General features: G+C 35.5%; 1 protein-coding gene across 3 annotated transcripts in view; it reads right to left on the reverse strand.

Moving 5' to 3' along the window:
• Positions 1 to 17,252, reverse strand: part of SATB1 (SATB homeobox 1) — a 96,639-nt gene that overhangs the window by 20,427 nt on the left and 58,960 nt on the right. For all 3 annotated transcript variants that reach the window (XM_008009249.3, XM_008009248.3, XM_008009253.3), the window contains one exon: positions 10,044 to 10,199. In XM_008009249.3, coding sequence (XP_008007440.1) covers positions 10,044 to 10,199 — 156 coding nt within the window. The remainder of the gene's footprint in view (positions 1 to 10,043; positions 10,200 to 17,252) is intronic.

Genomic DNA, 17,252 nt, shown 5'->3' on the forward strand with positions numbered 1-17,252 from the left:
AAAGTTGAAAGTTATCATGGAGTAAACCCAAAACACATGGAAAATAAATAGCCAGACTAAGTGGGAAGAAAATTCCAAAAAAAAACTAGGAAGCAAAAATTACACAAGGAAGAAAAAGAAACACAACATGAGGAAACTACTAAGCAAGAGGGAAAATGAGTAAGGAAAAAAAAAAAAAAAAAAAAAAACCCACTATTCTTTGGGAAAGTACATCTCTCAGTTGGATAACAGGAATCACCACCACCACCATTCTAAGAAGTTTCCAAGCTAGGCTCATAACTGAAGTCATGAAACAAAAATAAAGATACAAAGAAAAAGAGTGTATTTTATTTGGAGTTAAAAGATATTTAAGTAGGTTCTATCTATGTTTTAAATGGTCTCTAGAGTGGATTGCTGTGATCTGGCTCCAGGAGGTATGATTGTAAAGCACTACTGATCCTATTTCCTCCTCCGCTCTTAGCCTTAGTTTTCCACCAGCTTATCTGCCTTCTTATGGATCCAATTTCTTACAGGGGGATTCTTCTGAGACTGGTGATAACTTTAGCCTTAAACAGTTACCTACTGTGCCTGCATTTTGCCAGGTTATCTCCAATTTCTATAAAAACAGAATCCTCAGGGTTTCCAACTCTGCCTTTCAAATCAATTACACAAATCCGCAAATGTCTCCATGAAATAAAGTTCCTAACTGGGGCCATTTTTGCTTTTTGATTGTCTAGTATCTGACTATAAAGCCTAAAGTAACAACTCTGCATTAAAAGAAAATAAGAAAAACTGTCCTTTAGAAAACTACTTATGTCCAGTCTTAGAAATTCTTTCAGAATTTAGGTTCAAATAAACAGTTTAACACTGAAAACATAATAGGGCATAGAATCGAGGGACGTTAGGCACCCTACCCATCCCCCCCAAAAAAAAACTTACGGAAAAAAATGAAAAGCCCAATACCAAATACAATCTTTTACCCATTTGAATTTCGGTAAAAGTATAAAAACGGAATTTGATGAAGGTTTTCATAAAATAACCTGGAAAAAACTAGACAACTCCATTTTTCTAGACACAACTTCTGATCGTATTTTATTTTTATTTAAGAATATCTTACACACACATACATATCCCAACCCTTAAAAAAAAGGGGGGGCCTGAAATTTTAGTTACACCACATGTGGTTTTCATTTGTGAAAAATGAACAAGCTGTTTGTGGTTAAACTGTCTAATCGCCTGTTATCAATCTAGCACTGCATTCAAGATTTACAGGATACATCAGCTTCTGTGCCACATTAGCTGTAAAGGGGGGGGGGGGGTGGGAGGAAAAACGAGGAGGAGAGAGTTTATCCTGAGGAATAATATTTCCAATGCAGCCACACTCACACTACATCTGGTTGTGCTGGTAGCGGCAGTTAAATTGAAATATTTCACAGCGTGTGTCAGAAACATGCAGAATGGTAATTATGACAGATCTGATTAAGCCGGAGTGCCACAAGCTCCCTGGCCAGCGCCGGTTGTGCAGGTGTGACCTTGTGCGTGCCTGCGTGTGTAAATAAAATTAATTACAAGCGAGAGGGTGAAGGCTTCAGTGACATCACAAAGCGGAGAAACTCCCAAGGGGGAGACCTAATGGAATATTTTCCCTCAGTCTAATAATACAGTTCATATTGACTTGAGGTAATTAGTGGGATCATTAAAGCAGTTTTCCCGGCGTATTTGGCTGCCTGATCAGATTAGTGAAAATGTTCTTCAGAACAAGCCCTGTGTGGTCTGCCAGAGAGGAGGAAATAAAAAGCAACAAAGCATATTTTGGAATGATAAGCAGCGCTGGACTTTTACTATAGCAAAAAATCTCTACTTTTCTCTGGAGCCAATAGATCTGTCTTGTCCATTTTAATTCTTCTATCCAACTTGTGTATTCTTATACACATTCTGAACTACTTCTTTCATTTCCCCTTTCCCTCTGCTAAATCAGACTGCTTTATCACTAACAGCCATCCCCAACTCCCCAACAAATCTCTTCCAAACAAGGCAATTTTAAAATCGGGGAAAAGTATCTTAAATGACTGCTGTACTGTTAACTGACAATATGGGACAACTGAGAGAGGCAAAAAAAAAAAAAAAAAAAAAAAAAAAAAAGAAAAAAGAAAAAAAAAAAACCCAAACAGGGAAACGAATGCCACTTAAGATTCACCTGCTAAACAAAAGATTCCTCTCTTACGTAACACATAACAGATCGAAATATTTATTCAAATTTGGACCTCAAAATGGGTTTAGCACAGGACAGAGTTGGGGCATGCATTCTTCCTGTTGAACAGCAAACAGAGGCCTCATCAAGAAAAGGGCCATTTGTTTGAAAATACTCTATTGAGCATGCTCTACCTTGCCACTGGAATATGCCAAGCGCTGTCACAGATGGCAGGCTCTGACAGTTCCCATCCGTAGCGTTGATACTCGACAGTTCAGCACAAGATCAGTGACATTCTGTCTCATTAGAACCACGCTAATTATCACAGCTAGTTTCAGGGGAAACCATGTGTTGCAATGGTCAATTTGAAGGAGTCTGTGCATCAACAAACTGGTAATAAGGATCAGACACCTTATTATATGACAGCATGCTGCCTATGATCTGATTTACGGAATCAGAGGCACTGAGGCGGCCGAGGAGGCTGGCAGTTTATGAAACAGTGTGTTTAAACCCAATTCCTGAAGCATCCTGGTTGAAAAGGGAATTGTTAAAAAAAAAAAAAATACACAAAGGCAACTGGAATAGTTGAATCACAAAATCAAAGGAGAAGAGATTTTCTATTAACATACATCAGAAGTAGATTAAGACTTAGGGGAAAAAAAATCATCAATTTGACAATTGTATGCTGATTCCATAAATGGTTCGGAACTTCTATTTTTACATGGTATGTAATTATAAATTATACAGTAGTTATATGTCTACTAATCTCTAAAATATAGATACATATTTTTAAATGGGTGGTCTATGATTTGTGTCATTCTGCCAAGCAAATGGGTTGCATATCAAAAAGCATAACAAGTATACTTAGAAAAATGAGTAATCTCTTAAGGTTACTTTTTAAGATACCATCGATATTATTGGCAGGGCAGAAAATTTCTACATTAGATTCATTTTACTAACATAAGTTCTTCCATTCCTCTCTCAGCACCTTTCATTGATGTGAAATTTTAATGGTACAGTTTCTTCCAGAGCTATTTTTCTATTGTCATTTAGTATAAATGCATTTTCATAGCTCATTCATTTCACAGGGTCTTTATTTTCATTTCTCATGCGAGGAGAAAAGGAAGATAAAGTTAAAATAAAACCTACCTTCATTATCAAAAACATAAAAGACAACTACTGAGACTTTTAAGAAAAAGCACTTTTGTCTTCTAACTTGGTAGATTGTTAAAGGATTATATCAGTGTAATAGTTGTGTGATAAGTTTAACTGAATGACACTCAGTTTTAAGATTAATTCCTGATAGGAGTGAAACCTTGTTGATTTGCTGTTTCCCCTGCTTTCAGTAGTACCCACCCGAACCTGTCCTGAAGAACTCTTCAACTGACAAAGCTGAATATAGAAGAGCTAAAAAGAGAAAACGTTAGAGAATATTCTTAGTTAACACTTTTCAGCTTACACTAACATTTTAGGGCAAAAGGTGCTCTCATATTAAAGCAGGTTCTATGAATATATAGTTGGCATAGCCGTGCTTCAGAACATATATGCTGGATTGCTGCAAAGGGACCACTCTTGCAATGACCTTCTTTGTGCTTCCTCACATGATGAACCTCCTTAAAGCTGGCTCAATATTCACAAATTAATTCTCTTCAAATCTGGTCTAAAAATTTTCTTATGACATCTTCTAAAGATGGAGAAATGAGGCTTAATGAGTTATGTCTATATTTGTAACAGTTAAGCTTATTAAGTGGGTCGAAGAGAAAATAAATTTGACTTTCAGTTAATTCTAAATTTATGGGAAAAAGGTGAAAATTTTAAATTATTTCAAAGAGGCAACACGATCTTCTGTTCATTTTTAAAAAAGTAGATAATACCAACAAGTATGTAGGGGATAAATCACCCCTTGATACGACTTTTTAGCCAAAAATATGACAGGTAAGCAACTGTTCTATTTAAGAATTCTGGACCTCGTTGATCAAATCCTAGATATACTAAAACATACATACTTATTTTTAGAAGGCAGAAATCTGAAAAGAACGCATATTCAGATCCACAAACTCAATTAGCTCTTAAAAAATCATATACAATCATGTACCTTCAAACTATTAGATTATGTCAATATTTAAAGCCATTAATTTTAATAGTCCTGTTTGGCATTCAACTAGAAATACAAAAATACGTCAACGTTTTAGAAAACTGAATCCAATATGAATTCCCAACATTAAGATGTAAGAGATTTTTATAAATGGCTACTAATATAGAACACCTTAAATAGGAGACTGATGAATTCCATATCCTTCTTACTCAAGAATGGAGCACAGGGGCCTCCAAAGATCTGTGTTAAACTTAACACCGGCAGACTGCTGAGATGCAGGGACCACACTCTGGACTGTCTTACGTGTCTTCTTGTTTTCCCCACAAATACTTCTCTTGCCTCCTCCTCTTCCAGGCAAGTAGGTCCAGGGAAACAGAAGCTGTATCCACCTCAGGGTGTCCACTACACATTTAGATGGAGAACATGCAAAGGGGCAGTTCTCTCCTTAGCAAGTGAATGAAGAAGGCTTCATTTGCCCAAGAGAAGGGGCCCTTAGGCCACAATGTGAAGATCCCACAGACTGCTACAAAAGGATGTAGCACTGGGAATAACAGAAACCATGATTCTCAAATCTGCAGGGCCTGCTGTATGCCTTAAATAGGAGGCCACACAGGTGAACTCCTGTCGCAGCAAAGTCTGTTACATGAACATTCCAAAAGAATGAATCAGCACAGAGTTAAAAACTGAAGTGTAATTTAATTCTAACAGAATAAAAGATGCCTTTACTAGCATGCCACCATACAGAATGCAATGTCAATGGTTCCATGATTTTATTCCTGGATTTTGTCACTATAGCTCTATTTTCAGCAATGAAAATTACATTTTTAGCCCTATTTCTAGCCCCAGTGATTTGTGTATATATATATATATATATATATATATATATATATATTTTTTTTTTTTTTTTTTGAGACAGAGTCTCGTTCTGTGCCCCAGGCTGGAGTGCAGTGGCGCAATCTTGGCTCACTGAAAGCTCCGCCTCCCGGGTTCACGCCATTCTCCTGCCTCAGCCTCCTGAGTAGCTGGGACTACAGGCGCTGGCCACCGCGCCCAGCTAATTTTTTGTATTTTTAATAGAGACGGGGTTTCACCGTGGTCTCAATCTCCTGACCTTGTGATCCACCCGCCTCGGCCTCCCAAAGTGCTGGGATTACAGGCGTGAGCCACCGCGCCCGGCCTGTTATGTATTTCTTACTTGCATTTAAGACATCCACTACTGTGTGAGAATTTCCAAACCAAAAGGTCAGAATGATGTTTTCTTCACCTATAAACCTAAGGAAAATGGAGGTATTCTTTTTCTCTCCTTCTTCCTTGTTTTCCCCTCTCTCTCATCCTAGGGGCCATGAATCTCAATGACAAACAAAAGCGACTGAAAAGTAGATGAAAGAAAAGGCTTTACATTATTTGGTCTCTTCTACTAGCCATGTTATTTTTGCAGAGTCAGAAATGCTTTTTTTTTTAGTATTGAAAACATACCTATTCATCAGCCAAAGCTGTAGCAGCCAGAAAGTACTACAACTCACAGACTGCAAAATATTATATCAAAAGTATATTAGTCAAATAGAATTTTCATCGGCTAGTTGCTTTACCCAAAACAAATACATTGTTCAATAAAACACTAAAGGAAATTATTTTCTAAGCACAAGTGATGACGCAATGTGGTTCTGTGAAAGCCCTTTACTGTCTTACTGCGCTACGTATCTGCAAGCTCCACCTATGCAAACATGAAAATCAATGTAACAATTCAGTGTACAAGGCAAGGCCTACGGTGCTGCTAATGTCCCCTTGCTGGACACACACCTTAAGTCTCAGAGCTCTCAAGGGGTTTGCTGTGGAATAAAATTAGATTCCAACATCTGCCACCATTAAGGAAAAAAATCCATTTCCATCTCCCATATGAAAACACTATAACCAATGAACAGTAACTGAACCTTGATACTGAGATGGTTATTACCCAAATCAACTATTTTTTTTTAAACAGTAAAATTAGCGAATTCTGCTCTCATAATTATTTGAATGTTATCAGACTAAATGTTTGATAAAATTCCAATATGATTCACTTGGAAAAACTGCTGCTTATTTGAATACCCAGAATATAAAGTGTATTCATTTGTAGCTATTCACATTAGGTTTAAAGCATATCATCTTTTTAAAGTTTGCATTAGCCTGCTTTCCTAACCAAGCACAAAAAGTAGCCTACCTTCAGTTTTTACTTGCACATTTTATTCAGACATTTCTATTAGAGTTAAGAACAATTCCATATCTATTATTCATTGAAGAGAGGAGACAATACATGTGAAATGGCGGAATCCACATGAGTTGGTTTCTTTTACAGAAAATACTCTGTGTATTAGTCACTACAGAGCACGCTTTACCTTTTAAAATTGAAGGTATTTATGATACATAAATACATGATAAATAAATCTCTTATCCATGTGGAGGACTGAACCTCTTGCTTAGCACATTATGAAACATTACCATTTGGGTACAGTGCTATATAATTTAAAAGCTCTAGCATGTGCCTTCTATGTTAAAATAATCCTGGGCTAAAAAGTTAAAATTTCCCAATATTATAGCACCTATGACACAATCTGGATCAGAACTGGCCTCCTTTGACTCCTCCACCCTGTACACCCACCTCCATAAAGTATGATAGAGCCTGGATTCTGAAGGCTCTGTGTAACAACCTTGTGTGGTAAGAATCTTGTGTTCCACGAACATGTCAATGAAGAAAGGAAAGCCCTCACTGTCTGCACTATCAATAAGACCACTATCCCTAATCCCTCTTCCCCAGATCAGGGTAGTACTTCAGTGATGATGATGCTGCCTTGAACCCTAAAGACAGTCTAAAATAGGAGAAATGAAGAGAATTTGGAGTTGGCTGCACATTTATTAGTTAAGAAACTTTCATGTGTGAAATTAAGAAAATAATAGCTCACAGGGTTACTAAATTAATGCAGATAATCTATAATGTATGATAGAGTCTAGCACAAAGAACATGATGATTAAGTCAACCCAGACAACCAGGGCAAGACACAGAAGCAGAGGTAGATGGGCTGAGACAGAAGACACTCTGGTTCTTCTGGCTTCACACACATTTTGTCTTGGGGAACTGCTGCCTCATTTTGGCAAGCCCTGGCACACATCTGAGGTCTAAATATCTATTTTAGAAGTGCAACATTTTGACCATTAAAAATGTCAGTCTGATTTGAAGTTTTTGTTGTTGTTGTTAGTTTTTCTGTTTCCTTCACAAAACATCATAGCATGAGAACAGAACCTAAGCAAACGGCCACTTTTCCTTATTAAATCGGGTTTGTTAGTGATACACACAGGTTTAGGACTCATTTTTTAAGCAATCATCAATCTTTCAACATATTTACATAAACAGGGTAGTGCTAACATTAAACTGAACAACTAAGACAAGACTACAAAAATGCTGTACTAGGATGTCAGAGTAAATCAGAAGTTGAGAATAACTATCCAAGGGAATAAAGTTAATAGTTTGCTTGATTCCCATAGCCCACAATTGGCCCCTTTGATTTTCTCTCAAACAGTAATGAGTCATCAGCTAAAAGCTTTGGGGGTTTTGGGAAACACACCATCACAGAAGATGCTTGGAATTTGCTTATTTACAGTGCTGACATAGAGACCCATGAGGAGCTGTGTAGGACCGGGTACAAAGAGCAGGGTTGTTTAAAACGGCTTAGAACATCACCTGCATGACATTATTAGCCAATTTCTGCTACTGTCCAAATAGCTCCAAAATCAGTACCCAGCCCAGGTTAGGGAGAAGCTGGGGTATCATTTAAAAGGATGAAGTCAAAGACAGCAAAGGAACTATGAATCAAAAGGAATCAGAAAGGAAAATGATGGCAAGGGGTGGGGGTAGACTGAATTAAATGACAGGTGATAGACAACTAAATATGGTTATTAAAAAGTTATAATATTAATTTTTGTTTTAAAGCTAACCTTTACTATAATGATACATGTCCAGTTTCTCCATTTTGGAGATTTAGGGAAAGTGGCTTTTGTAGAAATGCAGTCTGATTATTACTGATGATTGGACAGGTCAGAAAAAAAAATGTAGAATCAGAAAGAAAGGCAAGATAATATATATATAAATATGAGATCCTCATCATAATTAGGCTAAAGAGCCAAAACAAGAATGTGTGGGGTGAGCAAGTAGGTGGGGGGGTAAAGTGAGACCAGGACATTTCTCTTTAACGCATAGTCTTGGCATGTAAATGAAGACATCGGAAGAAGCACACAGGTTTAAAGCGGCTCTAACATTCTATCATAATTAGAAACATTTCAAGAGCCCTGTAATTTCCAATCAAAATTACAGTAATTTCCGATATACAAGCCATGATTCATGACAGAATTTTACATTCCATGAGAGATTACGGTGGCCTGATGTATGACACGCTGAGTACAGCACTAACATAAACAATTCAGTTTAATGTTTAAACAGCACTTGATGTTTAGAATCTCACAATAAAAGAAACATATTATTGTAGAAATTATCACTTTGACAGTGATTGAAGGGTAGGCAGGCATGTGGCCTATAAAGCTATAATTTTTACAGTCCACAGCTTGAGTTTAATCATTTTTATATAACATTTCCAAGATATCCCTTAAGTATTTCATCAAGCCTATAACTTAAACAAGAACAACATTCTTCTAAAGCAAAACTCCTGTCAAGTAACACTATAAATGTCGATAGGGTAAAACTTCAGGAAAATCTGGAAAGATTATTATGTTACAAATATATCGGATTATAAATACTCCCACAATTGTGTATTTTTTCAGAAGTTGACAACAGTCAGGCTGTTTTAGGATTCATTAATGATAATGAAAATACAATTGCGTAAAATTTCAAGTTGTTAAAATCTTATCTGGAGTCCCTATTTGCCTCTAAATCTCACCTTGACAGTGTTATCAAATCCTTTTTCAAAGGGGAAAAGAGTTTAGTGTTCTTCTGGTCCTTTAAAAAGTATTCTTGGCTTTGGAGAAGGGTTTATAGATAACTAAGTTTGTTCATGTAGATGATTCCACTTTTGATGAATATGAATTATTAATATATGACAATTATCCTGATAAAAGACTATACAATCTATCCTTTTTTATTTAGTTTGGTAGAAATTTACAACTTTTCCAATTCAAGTCTATTCAGCTGTAATTCAGAGTTGGACAACTTGTAATCAATCTGTGCGTCTTGTATATTACACAGAAAAATTAAAATCATTAATATGCAAAGAGGTATGTTTGTGTGTGTCAGTTTGTCTTAATAAGTGTATTTAATAGTTGCAGACAGCTGAGTTGAGAGGCAACTATTCTCACCACTAGTCCACCAATGTCACATTAGATGGCTGAATTGGAACAGAGCAAACTGTATAAAGTTTTGTAGCCTTTTAGTAGGAAAAAACATCAAGATCATCTAAGCAATAACGAAGTAATAGTAATTCAGGTTATTTATTCTATACAATAGACCAGACTGAGAAACTGACTATCCATTATGATATCCTTCTGAAAATACCTATTAACTCACTTGGGGATTTACCGTAAAATCCTTGGTCTGGGGAGTGGCTACTGGAAAAAAGAATACCAAGTGCCTATAACCTGAATTTGAATATTGTTTCATTTTAGAGCTCTGGAAATAATCCTAGACATAGAGGCCTCTCCGTGATGCAAGTTCATATTGAAAATAGACACTCCTTTTAATGAAAATTCCACAGGCAACACAGATAAACGTTCTCAATGCCTAACAGAGGCTCTTACCTGGCTTTTGGTTGCTGCAACCTTTGCAAACAGTGCTTGAGACACTTTAGCGCGCTTCATTTCCTGCTGAATCTCATCATAAATGGAAGCATTAATGTTCATGGTATTGTTCTCTGGTTTCCCATTCCTCTCAGTGGCAATAGTAGCTGTTTTCACCTACAAAACATTTTGAACATGGCTGTCATTTTTCATTGGCTAAATTGTTTTGAAGCTTCTCAGGCTCAGCATCCAAACTGGACACTGTTGCTCCTTTTATGATCAAGGTGATCAACAGTGCAGTCATTCAACATTAGTTATTGCCCTGAGATCAGATTGCTTAAGTTAAGGAAGTCACACTGTCACAGGTGATTGCATCTGTAATATGACAGCAACTGCCAGCTGACAACCAGGAATTATAATGCCATAAAGTAAGTTTTCTGGAAAACGAAATAGTTTCAAAGACTTGAAAACCCTAAACTAATTGTCTCCCAATTACCTTCCATTGCAATCCTAACAAAGGAAATTCACAATTAAAATCATAATGCACAGTGCTGTATCTTCGCTGGGTGCCCGGTGCCTAATAGACAATTGCATCACTAATAGCTATTACATACTATGGCCTTTCTAATTTTAGACTATTTTTATGCATTTTCCTCTTATGTTTCATTTAAAAAATCTTCCATAACAAAGCCATTTGCAGAACTGCATATTTAAATCTTCTATCCATCCATGAAGCAGGTAGAGTGCCTTGCTTAATTATCATAAAGGCTGGTTGCATTTTACACGTGCATGTCCAAGCTGTTCTGTGTAATTATTTCATCTTTTCCAGGCACCCCTGTATATAACTATTTCCTTTTGACTTGTGAAACCACACAGTAAGATAATGCTTCACAATATTTAATAAAATATTACTGTAAGCATCACAAAATATATAATCAGTGACTTTACTAATATATTCAAAAAGTACAATCTTGAGTGAAAAATCACTATCAATGCCTTTAGTAATAGTGATAAGCAGATATCTGCAGTAAAATGCCACAAAATTTTAGAAAGTGAAATCAAATCTCAACTTCAAAATGTACTGACACTATTACTCATTCTTAAAACTCCAAATTTATTTTTTATTACACAGTAGTATGAACTAGCCTGGAAAATTTACATAAAAACCATGTAGCTGATTTTTTACTGGGAAACTGATGAAAATATAAATGAAAAATTACCACAGATACAAAACCATGGTTCTTCCAGCAAACTAATCCCTTAAGGACCTCATCTCTTTGGTTACTTAACAGAACCCAGGTTTCTATCCTCTAGAAACTTATCATCCTGGACAATTTCTCACATAAATCATGAAAATAGAAAATGAAGTACCCTGTAGAATAAACAAACGATTTTTTTTTTTTTTTTGGCATTAAATGATATAGCCTTTGAGTCAAGCTGCAGGACTTTGAGATTTATTTTACTCTGTTCCTAAAATATTCGGTGATTCAATTCTCCGTACTTAAAGCATAAATAGGAGACCTCTTTAAAATGTGCCTGCTGAATCCTAAGTTCTAGCCAATTAGCAAAATAATTCACCTCTTGCTTATCTTGAGAAAGTTGGTAGATGCTTCCACCACGATACCACCTTTCCAAGCATGGAAAAGATAATGCTGGGAAATAGTTGGCCCGCAGGCCTGAAGAGGACACACAGCAGGTAAGGCAGGACAGATGACCAAAGGTGGGGCCTCATCCGCTTCCTCTCCAGAGTTCCCCTTCTAGCTTTGCCACTCTAGTAAGCAAGGGCACTCATAGAGATATATTAATGACTGGAGGCCACTAGAACACATACAGGGCTTTGAAGCAATAATCTGCTAAACACCACTTTAAGAGCCAGAAGAGTTAACGCATTATCATAAATTGCCTACAAAGTTGCTTTGGTGAGATTGGAAACTTTGCTCTGGGGTGGTCTTGCTTTGAGGCAGAGGGATAGATTTGATCACCCCATGGGGTCCCTTTTAATACCTATTTTTCTCACTGCTTAAATGAAAGGGAAAAGAAAAGCCATTTCAATCATTTTGAAAATTGAATGTTATGGAAATGGGGGCACCAAGTCCAGTGCACTGAAGAAACATATCCTTGGTAGCAATCTGCTAAGCAACAGTTAAAAGAACAGGCTTTGGAAAGTTGGTCTTTTGATCTGTTTTTACAATAATTTTCATTATTTTGTAAAAATGATGTTTAAGAATTTATCTTTTGGTGTTATAATCATTTGTTTCAACCCTGTGACTTTGTTTCTAAAAACTTCTTTGGTTAATTTTTTTTTTTACTATAAAGTAATTACAATCAAGCACCAATTCTAAATTACTTTAAAAAATCATTTCCTAGTAGCCAACACAATCAAAAGTGAAAAAGAAGTATATAAGAAATGTTTTTTTAAAAAATATGAATGTGAGGGTAAAACTTTAATGATTACAAAATTAGAAAGTATCTCTGTATTACTCACTTTAAAATATTTAGGAAAGCTCTTCTTTACCATTTAGTTGGCCCAGATAGGCATCTTATAATAGATAAGCTATTAGAATTCTAGAATCACATTTTTTTCCTAAACACAAGCTATTGCTTAAGGGAAACTGACTTGGACAGCTTTTCAGAAATATGAAAGCTGAATTTTTCCCCAGGTAAAAATGGAAACAAAAATCTTTTATACCTCACTCTACTAAGTACTATTTTAGCTCAGTACAAAAAAAATCTTCTTTAATCCTGGTTTAGCTTTTAATATTATATCACACATTAAAATTCATAAAGTAGTTCATTCCAGGCAAAACAAACTACTGTTCAGCTCTTCTCCGCAAATAGCACAGGAGGTAAAATAAATGCAGTTGCTTTCAGAATAGCTTTTATCAAGGTAGGGTGTACTACTCCATTATTAAGGCGGCGCCGGGGAAGTAGTTAAGAATTGGAGCTTCTACTATTTACCCTCCCATGTGGGGATAGGGTGCAGCACTAGGGTCTGCTTTTTATTTCACTAAAATTGTGTGGCAGGACACCAATTTTCCATGAAAACTCTATTTTGCTTCTTCATGGATTGCTAAATGCATCAAATCATACTTTTAGATTACAGAAAATGAACTCTACTTTGGCCTTGATTGATGAACATCCTACTCTGATAGATGAGGAATTGCCTACAAGCACACTGCTTTTACACAAACAAAATTAAAATTAAAGTTATATGTAGTTTTAATAATGGTGATAATAAACACTGCCATTTATTAGTTGTTTATTATGTGCTGGACATTGTATTAATGTATGTTAACTTCTTAACTTGCCTAGCAGCCCGGCGGAGGTATTATGATTGTCCCATCTTAAAATTGAGAAAACTCCGTTAAATCAAACATGTTAAACAATTTGTTGATAGGGCAATGCTGAGATCTAAACTTAACTAGAAACCACGAAGTTATTTAGAGTTCATGACATTACATGCGCCTTCTTTACTTGAAAAAATTCTTAATTTTTAGAGCAGGCTGGACTTGCTTTTTGGTGGTCCTTTGATAAATCTAGCTCATTAATGTCTAATTTTTTAATAGCTATTGATTTTAATATTAAAATCCAATCTGAATTTATTTTCAGGGTATAAAAATTATGTTTTCTTATTAATGAAAATAAGAAATATCCTATTTTATGGATGCTTATTAGTGATGGAAAATATTTCCCACTCTTGAACTTTATTAACACTGTCTTTAGCACCATGATTTAACACTTGTAGATATTTGTTTCTTTCCAGGAACAGTATTATTTTCCAAATCGAGACTTTAAAAGTCTCCCAGCTTTTAAAAGATGACAATTAATGGAATGCATTTTCTAACTACATAAGCAATATCTTAAAATGATCTTCAAGTGATTCATAAGAAATAAAACTTTTACCAAGTGTTAAGTTCCTGCCTGTAACTGAACCTGAGATCAAGATGAACCTATGTTTCATTATATCATAGAGGGATTTCTTGTAAAGAGAACAGTGCAACTACCAGATTAATTATATACTCTTTATATTAACTTCATAAATTGTCTAAAGCATTGTTATAAAATAGCACACCTTTAGTAGAAACTAAAGAATTACATAAAGAGATGTAAAAAATGAAGAAAAGAAGACTTGTGTAATTCATGTAAAAGCTGTAACTTGGTAATTATATGCTTTCAAACAGCCTTCATGGAAACAAACTGCTAAATTAATTTAACTCCAAAAGTCACACATAGTAAAATGTACAAACAAAATTAAAAAAAATACTCCTATGGTAGAAATCATCACTTAAAATTCTGTAAAATACATAATTCTCAGATAATAATGATGAATTATCATTGTTGATAAAATTCCTGTAATAAACTCAGGAAAATTTGCAAAGCTTATAGTGAAAAGAAACCTTAAGACCAAGGAACATGGGAGGACTGGGTTCTCCCAGATATTTTCATAAGACCAAAATTTAAAACGGGCCATTTTCCCCACAATCCCAGAAATGCCACTGCCTCGTCTTCCCAAGTAGATAATTTGTGAAACAAGTTATTTTATTAGGACAATGCTTTCACACATGCTCCTCTTCCCATTCTAACAATAAAACCTCCCATCCTCTATGACAAACAAAAAGATCACCAAGTTTCACTTTTTCCTTTCTAAAATAAGTTTGCTTGCATTCTGAGGACATAGCTTGAAGTAGAGGAAGGAGCAAGAGACTTAGCAGACGATTTGAAAACTGACTAAACCTTAAACTTGGTTTTCTCATTTTTCTTCTAGCAAAAGGTTGGTATGAAGATTCAATGAACTGATGTATTCAGTTGCTTTCAGAATGGCTTTTATCAAGTTAGGGTGTGAATCATTATCAGGTGCAAGATATTCTTATTTGTTGAATTAGAGCATGTAAGTTGCGAAAATATGCTTGCAGAAACCAGGTCTGGCCCAGGGCCTATAGCCCAGGCAGAGGATGAAGCACAGGGCATAACTGCCCCTCCTGGAGCACAAGGGATACCTCTGCAGTGAGGCATCTCACCTGGACCAGGCCACCAAGGAGCTTGGTGTTTCCTGAGGCTAGGTGTCCCCAGGTGGGGCCTGACTAGCCAAGGAAGTCCTTTCTTGAAGATGACTTAGAATTCAAGTCCTTCAATAGTTTAGGTCCTTCTTATGGTATGCCCCAAGGGCACTCCAAAATCATCTTCTGTATGTTTTACACTCTATAAGGAGCTGGAAGAGAATCCAGTTTCCTAGGCCTTAATGGGGGCTGGGTCTTCTGTGAACCACTGAGGGCCTCTGCTTTTAACATGTGGTTCTTTAGAAAGAAATCAAGTTTCAGGTGCAACCCAAACCCAAGATTTGTCTCAAAATATGTTTCAAATCTCTTCATTTTGGGGGAAATGAAATGTATACTGATTTCACATGGACTCCTCTTTGGCAAAATGTAAAATTTAAAAAGACAAAATTTTGCCGTCTGTTTATCTGTGGTTTTTTCCATTTTATCCTTCATTTTAAATCATTTTAAATATGCACACTGGTTCCAGTTTAAGCATTATTTCATTGTGTTGACTGCTGCTACAAGACAGTACTAATTCAAATGCTCTATAACGTGTTTTTCCAAATCTAAAGTACTAATTTTGCATTGATAATATCTTTAATACCTTAAGAATTTCTTAAAATTTAATTCCCTGAATCATGGTTAAACGGAAGAATGTGAACAAACTGGTAGTGATCTCCATTATAATAATATTAATAATTTAAAGATTTATATTGTAGCAACAAAATAAAATTACACACACCCATACACATGTCAGTTAATCATTTTGGAGTTTGGTTAGATAGTCAGTAATACTCCATTAATAGAAATGTTTTATTTGAAAGAGTTTCACTAAGCATCTACAGTATGTATATACTGTATATTTTCATCATTGGCTGAATACCCTAGCTATAGGCTTGGTCTCAACTCCTCTTTAGAACAAACAAATATAGCTAAGGGTGGCTCAACCAGTTAACACCAATAATTCAGGCAAAAATAAATTAAACATATATTCTATCCCAACTTATCAGCAGATAAAGCCTTTAAGCATACCTATAGGAAAGTTATCCCATAGTAATTTAACAGCATATGAAAAGAAATATCACTTAATAAGAAATTGGTATAACTTCAGCTCAAGAAAAAACTTGAGTAAGGATACCAAAATCACATTTAGAAAATAAGTAAAATCATAGAGTCCTAGAAAAATTAGGAAACAAAAGCTGTATTAAGGAACCACAAAATCAAGTATCTGGCTAGATTTTTTTTTTTTTTTTAAAGCAGTTCAATATTGAAGTTCATATTGGTCTTAAGCCATTCTTTTATTAGTATTGCAGATTAAGGGACAAGTAAAGTAATTCTCTGCTCAGAGTCCTGCCAGTGATGACTTTAGGAGCAAAGTTAACTAATAAAAGTGTGTGTATTAACACTAAACACTACAGAAAAAGTACCAAACCAAATTATTTCATTTCGTACATTTTTTCCCTTTAATCATTCCTAGAAGTCACAGTTTATCTTTTCTCTTTAATCATTCTTAGAAGTCATATTTTTTATATGTAACGAGTTCCTCATTCTTTATCTTAGGAAATATTTTATAGAAGCATTTAGAGATCAAATTCAATAACTTTGTGTGCATGGGCAGGTGGGTGTGTACATATGTATATAGATGTCATGCTTTTCTCCTAAAGAAGCATGGCTTTTTTATTCACAATTATAGCAATGATTTCCTTATAGTCTGTTCCTATAGACATCAAGACCAGATTGATTTTCATGAAATAAAATAGCGAAAATGGATTTTGTGACATTTCTAAAAAACAATTGTTTCAGAACCTTATGATAAGCAGTTTATTATTTAGCCACTCAACAAGTGGCTAAATATTTATTTCTTATTTATGGAGTATCTGTAGTACTTTCAGTCTTTAGTGCTGAATGAGCTTTTCCTAGATTTCTATACAAGAAAATGTATGACTACTTTCTACTATTGATGAGAATAAAGTAATATTAAGATACAATTTCACTATGACATTGTCATACGAATATTTTGACTTATTCTTCCGTGTTCAATTTTTATCCAATTTCAGCTGACTTTATTTTTAAGAGCTGTAAATGTCACAAGTTAAACATTTGCAGCCAGGCACGGTGGCTCACGCCTGTAATCCCAGGACTTTGGGAGGCCGAGGCGGGTGGATCATGAGGTCAGGAGATTGAGACCATCCTG

The sequence above is a fragment of the Chlorocebus sabaeus genome, chromosome 15, assembly GCF_047675955.1.
Source record: "Chlorocebus sabaeus isolate Y175 chromosome 15, mChlSab1.0.hap1, whole genome shotgun sequence".
NCBI lineage: Eukaryota > Metazoa > Chordata > Mammalia > Primates > Cercopithecidae > Chlorocebus > Chlorocebus sabaeus.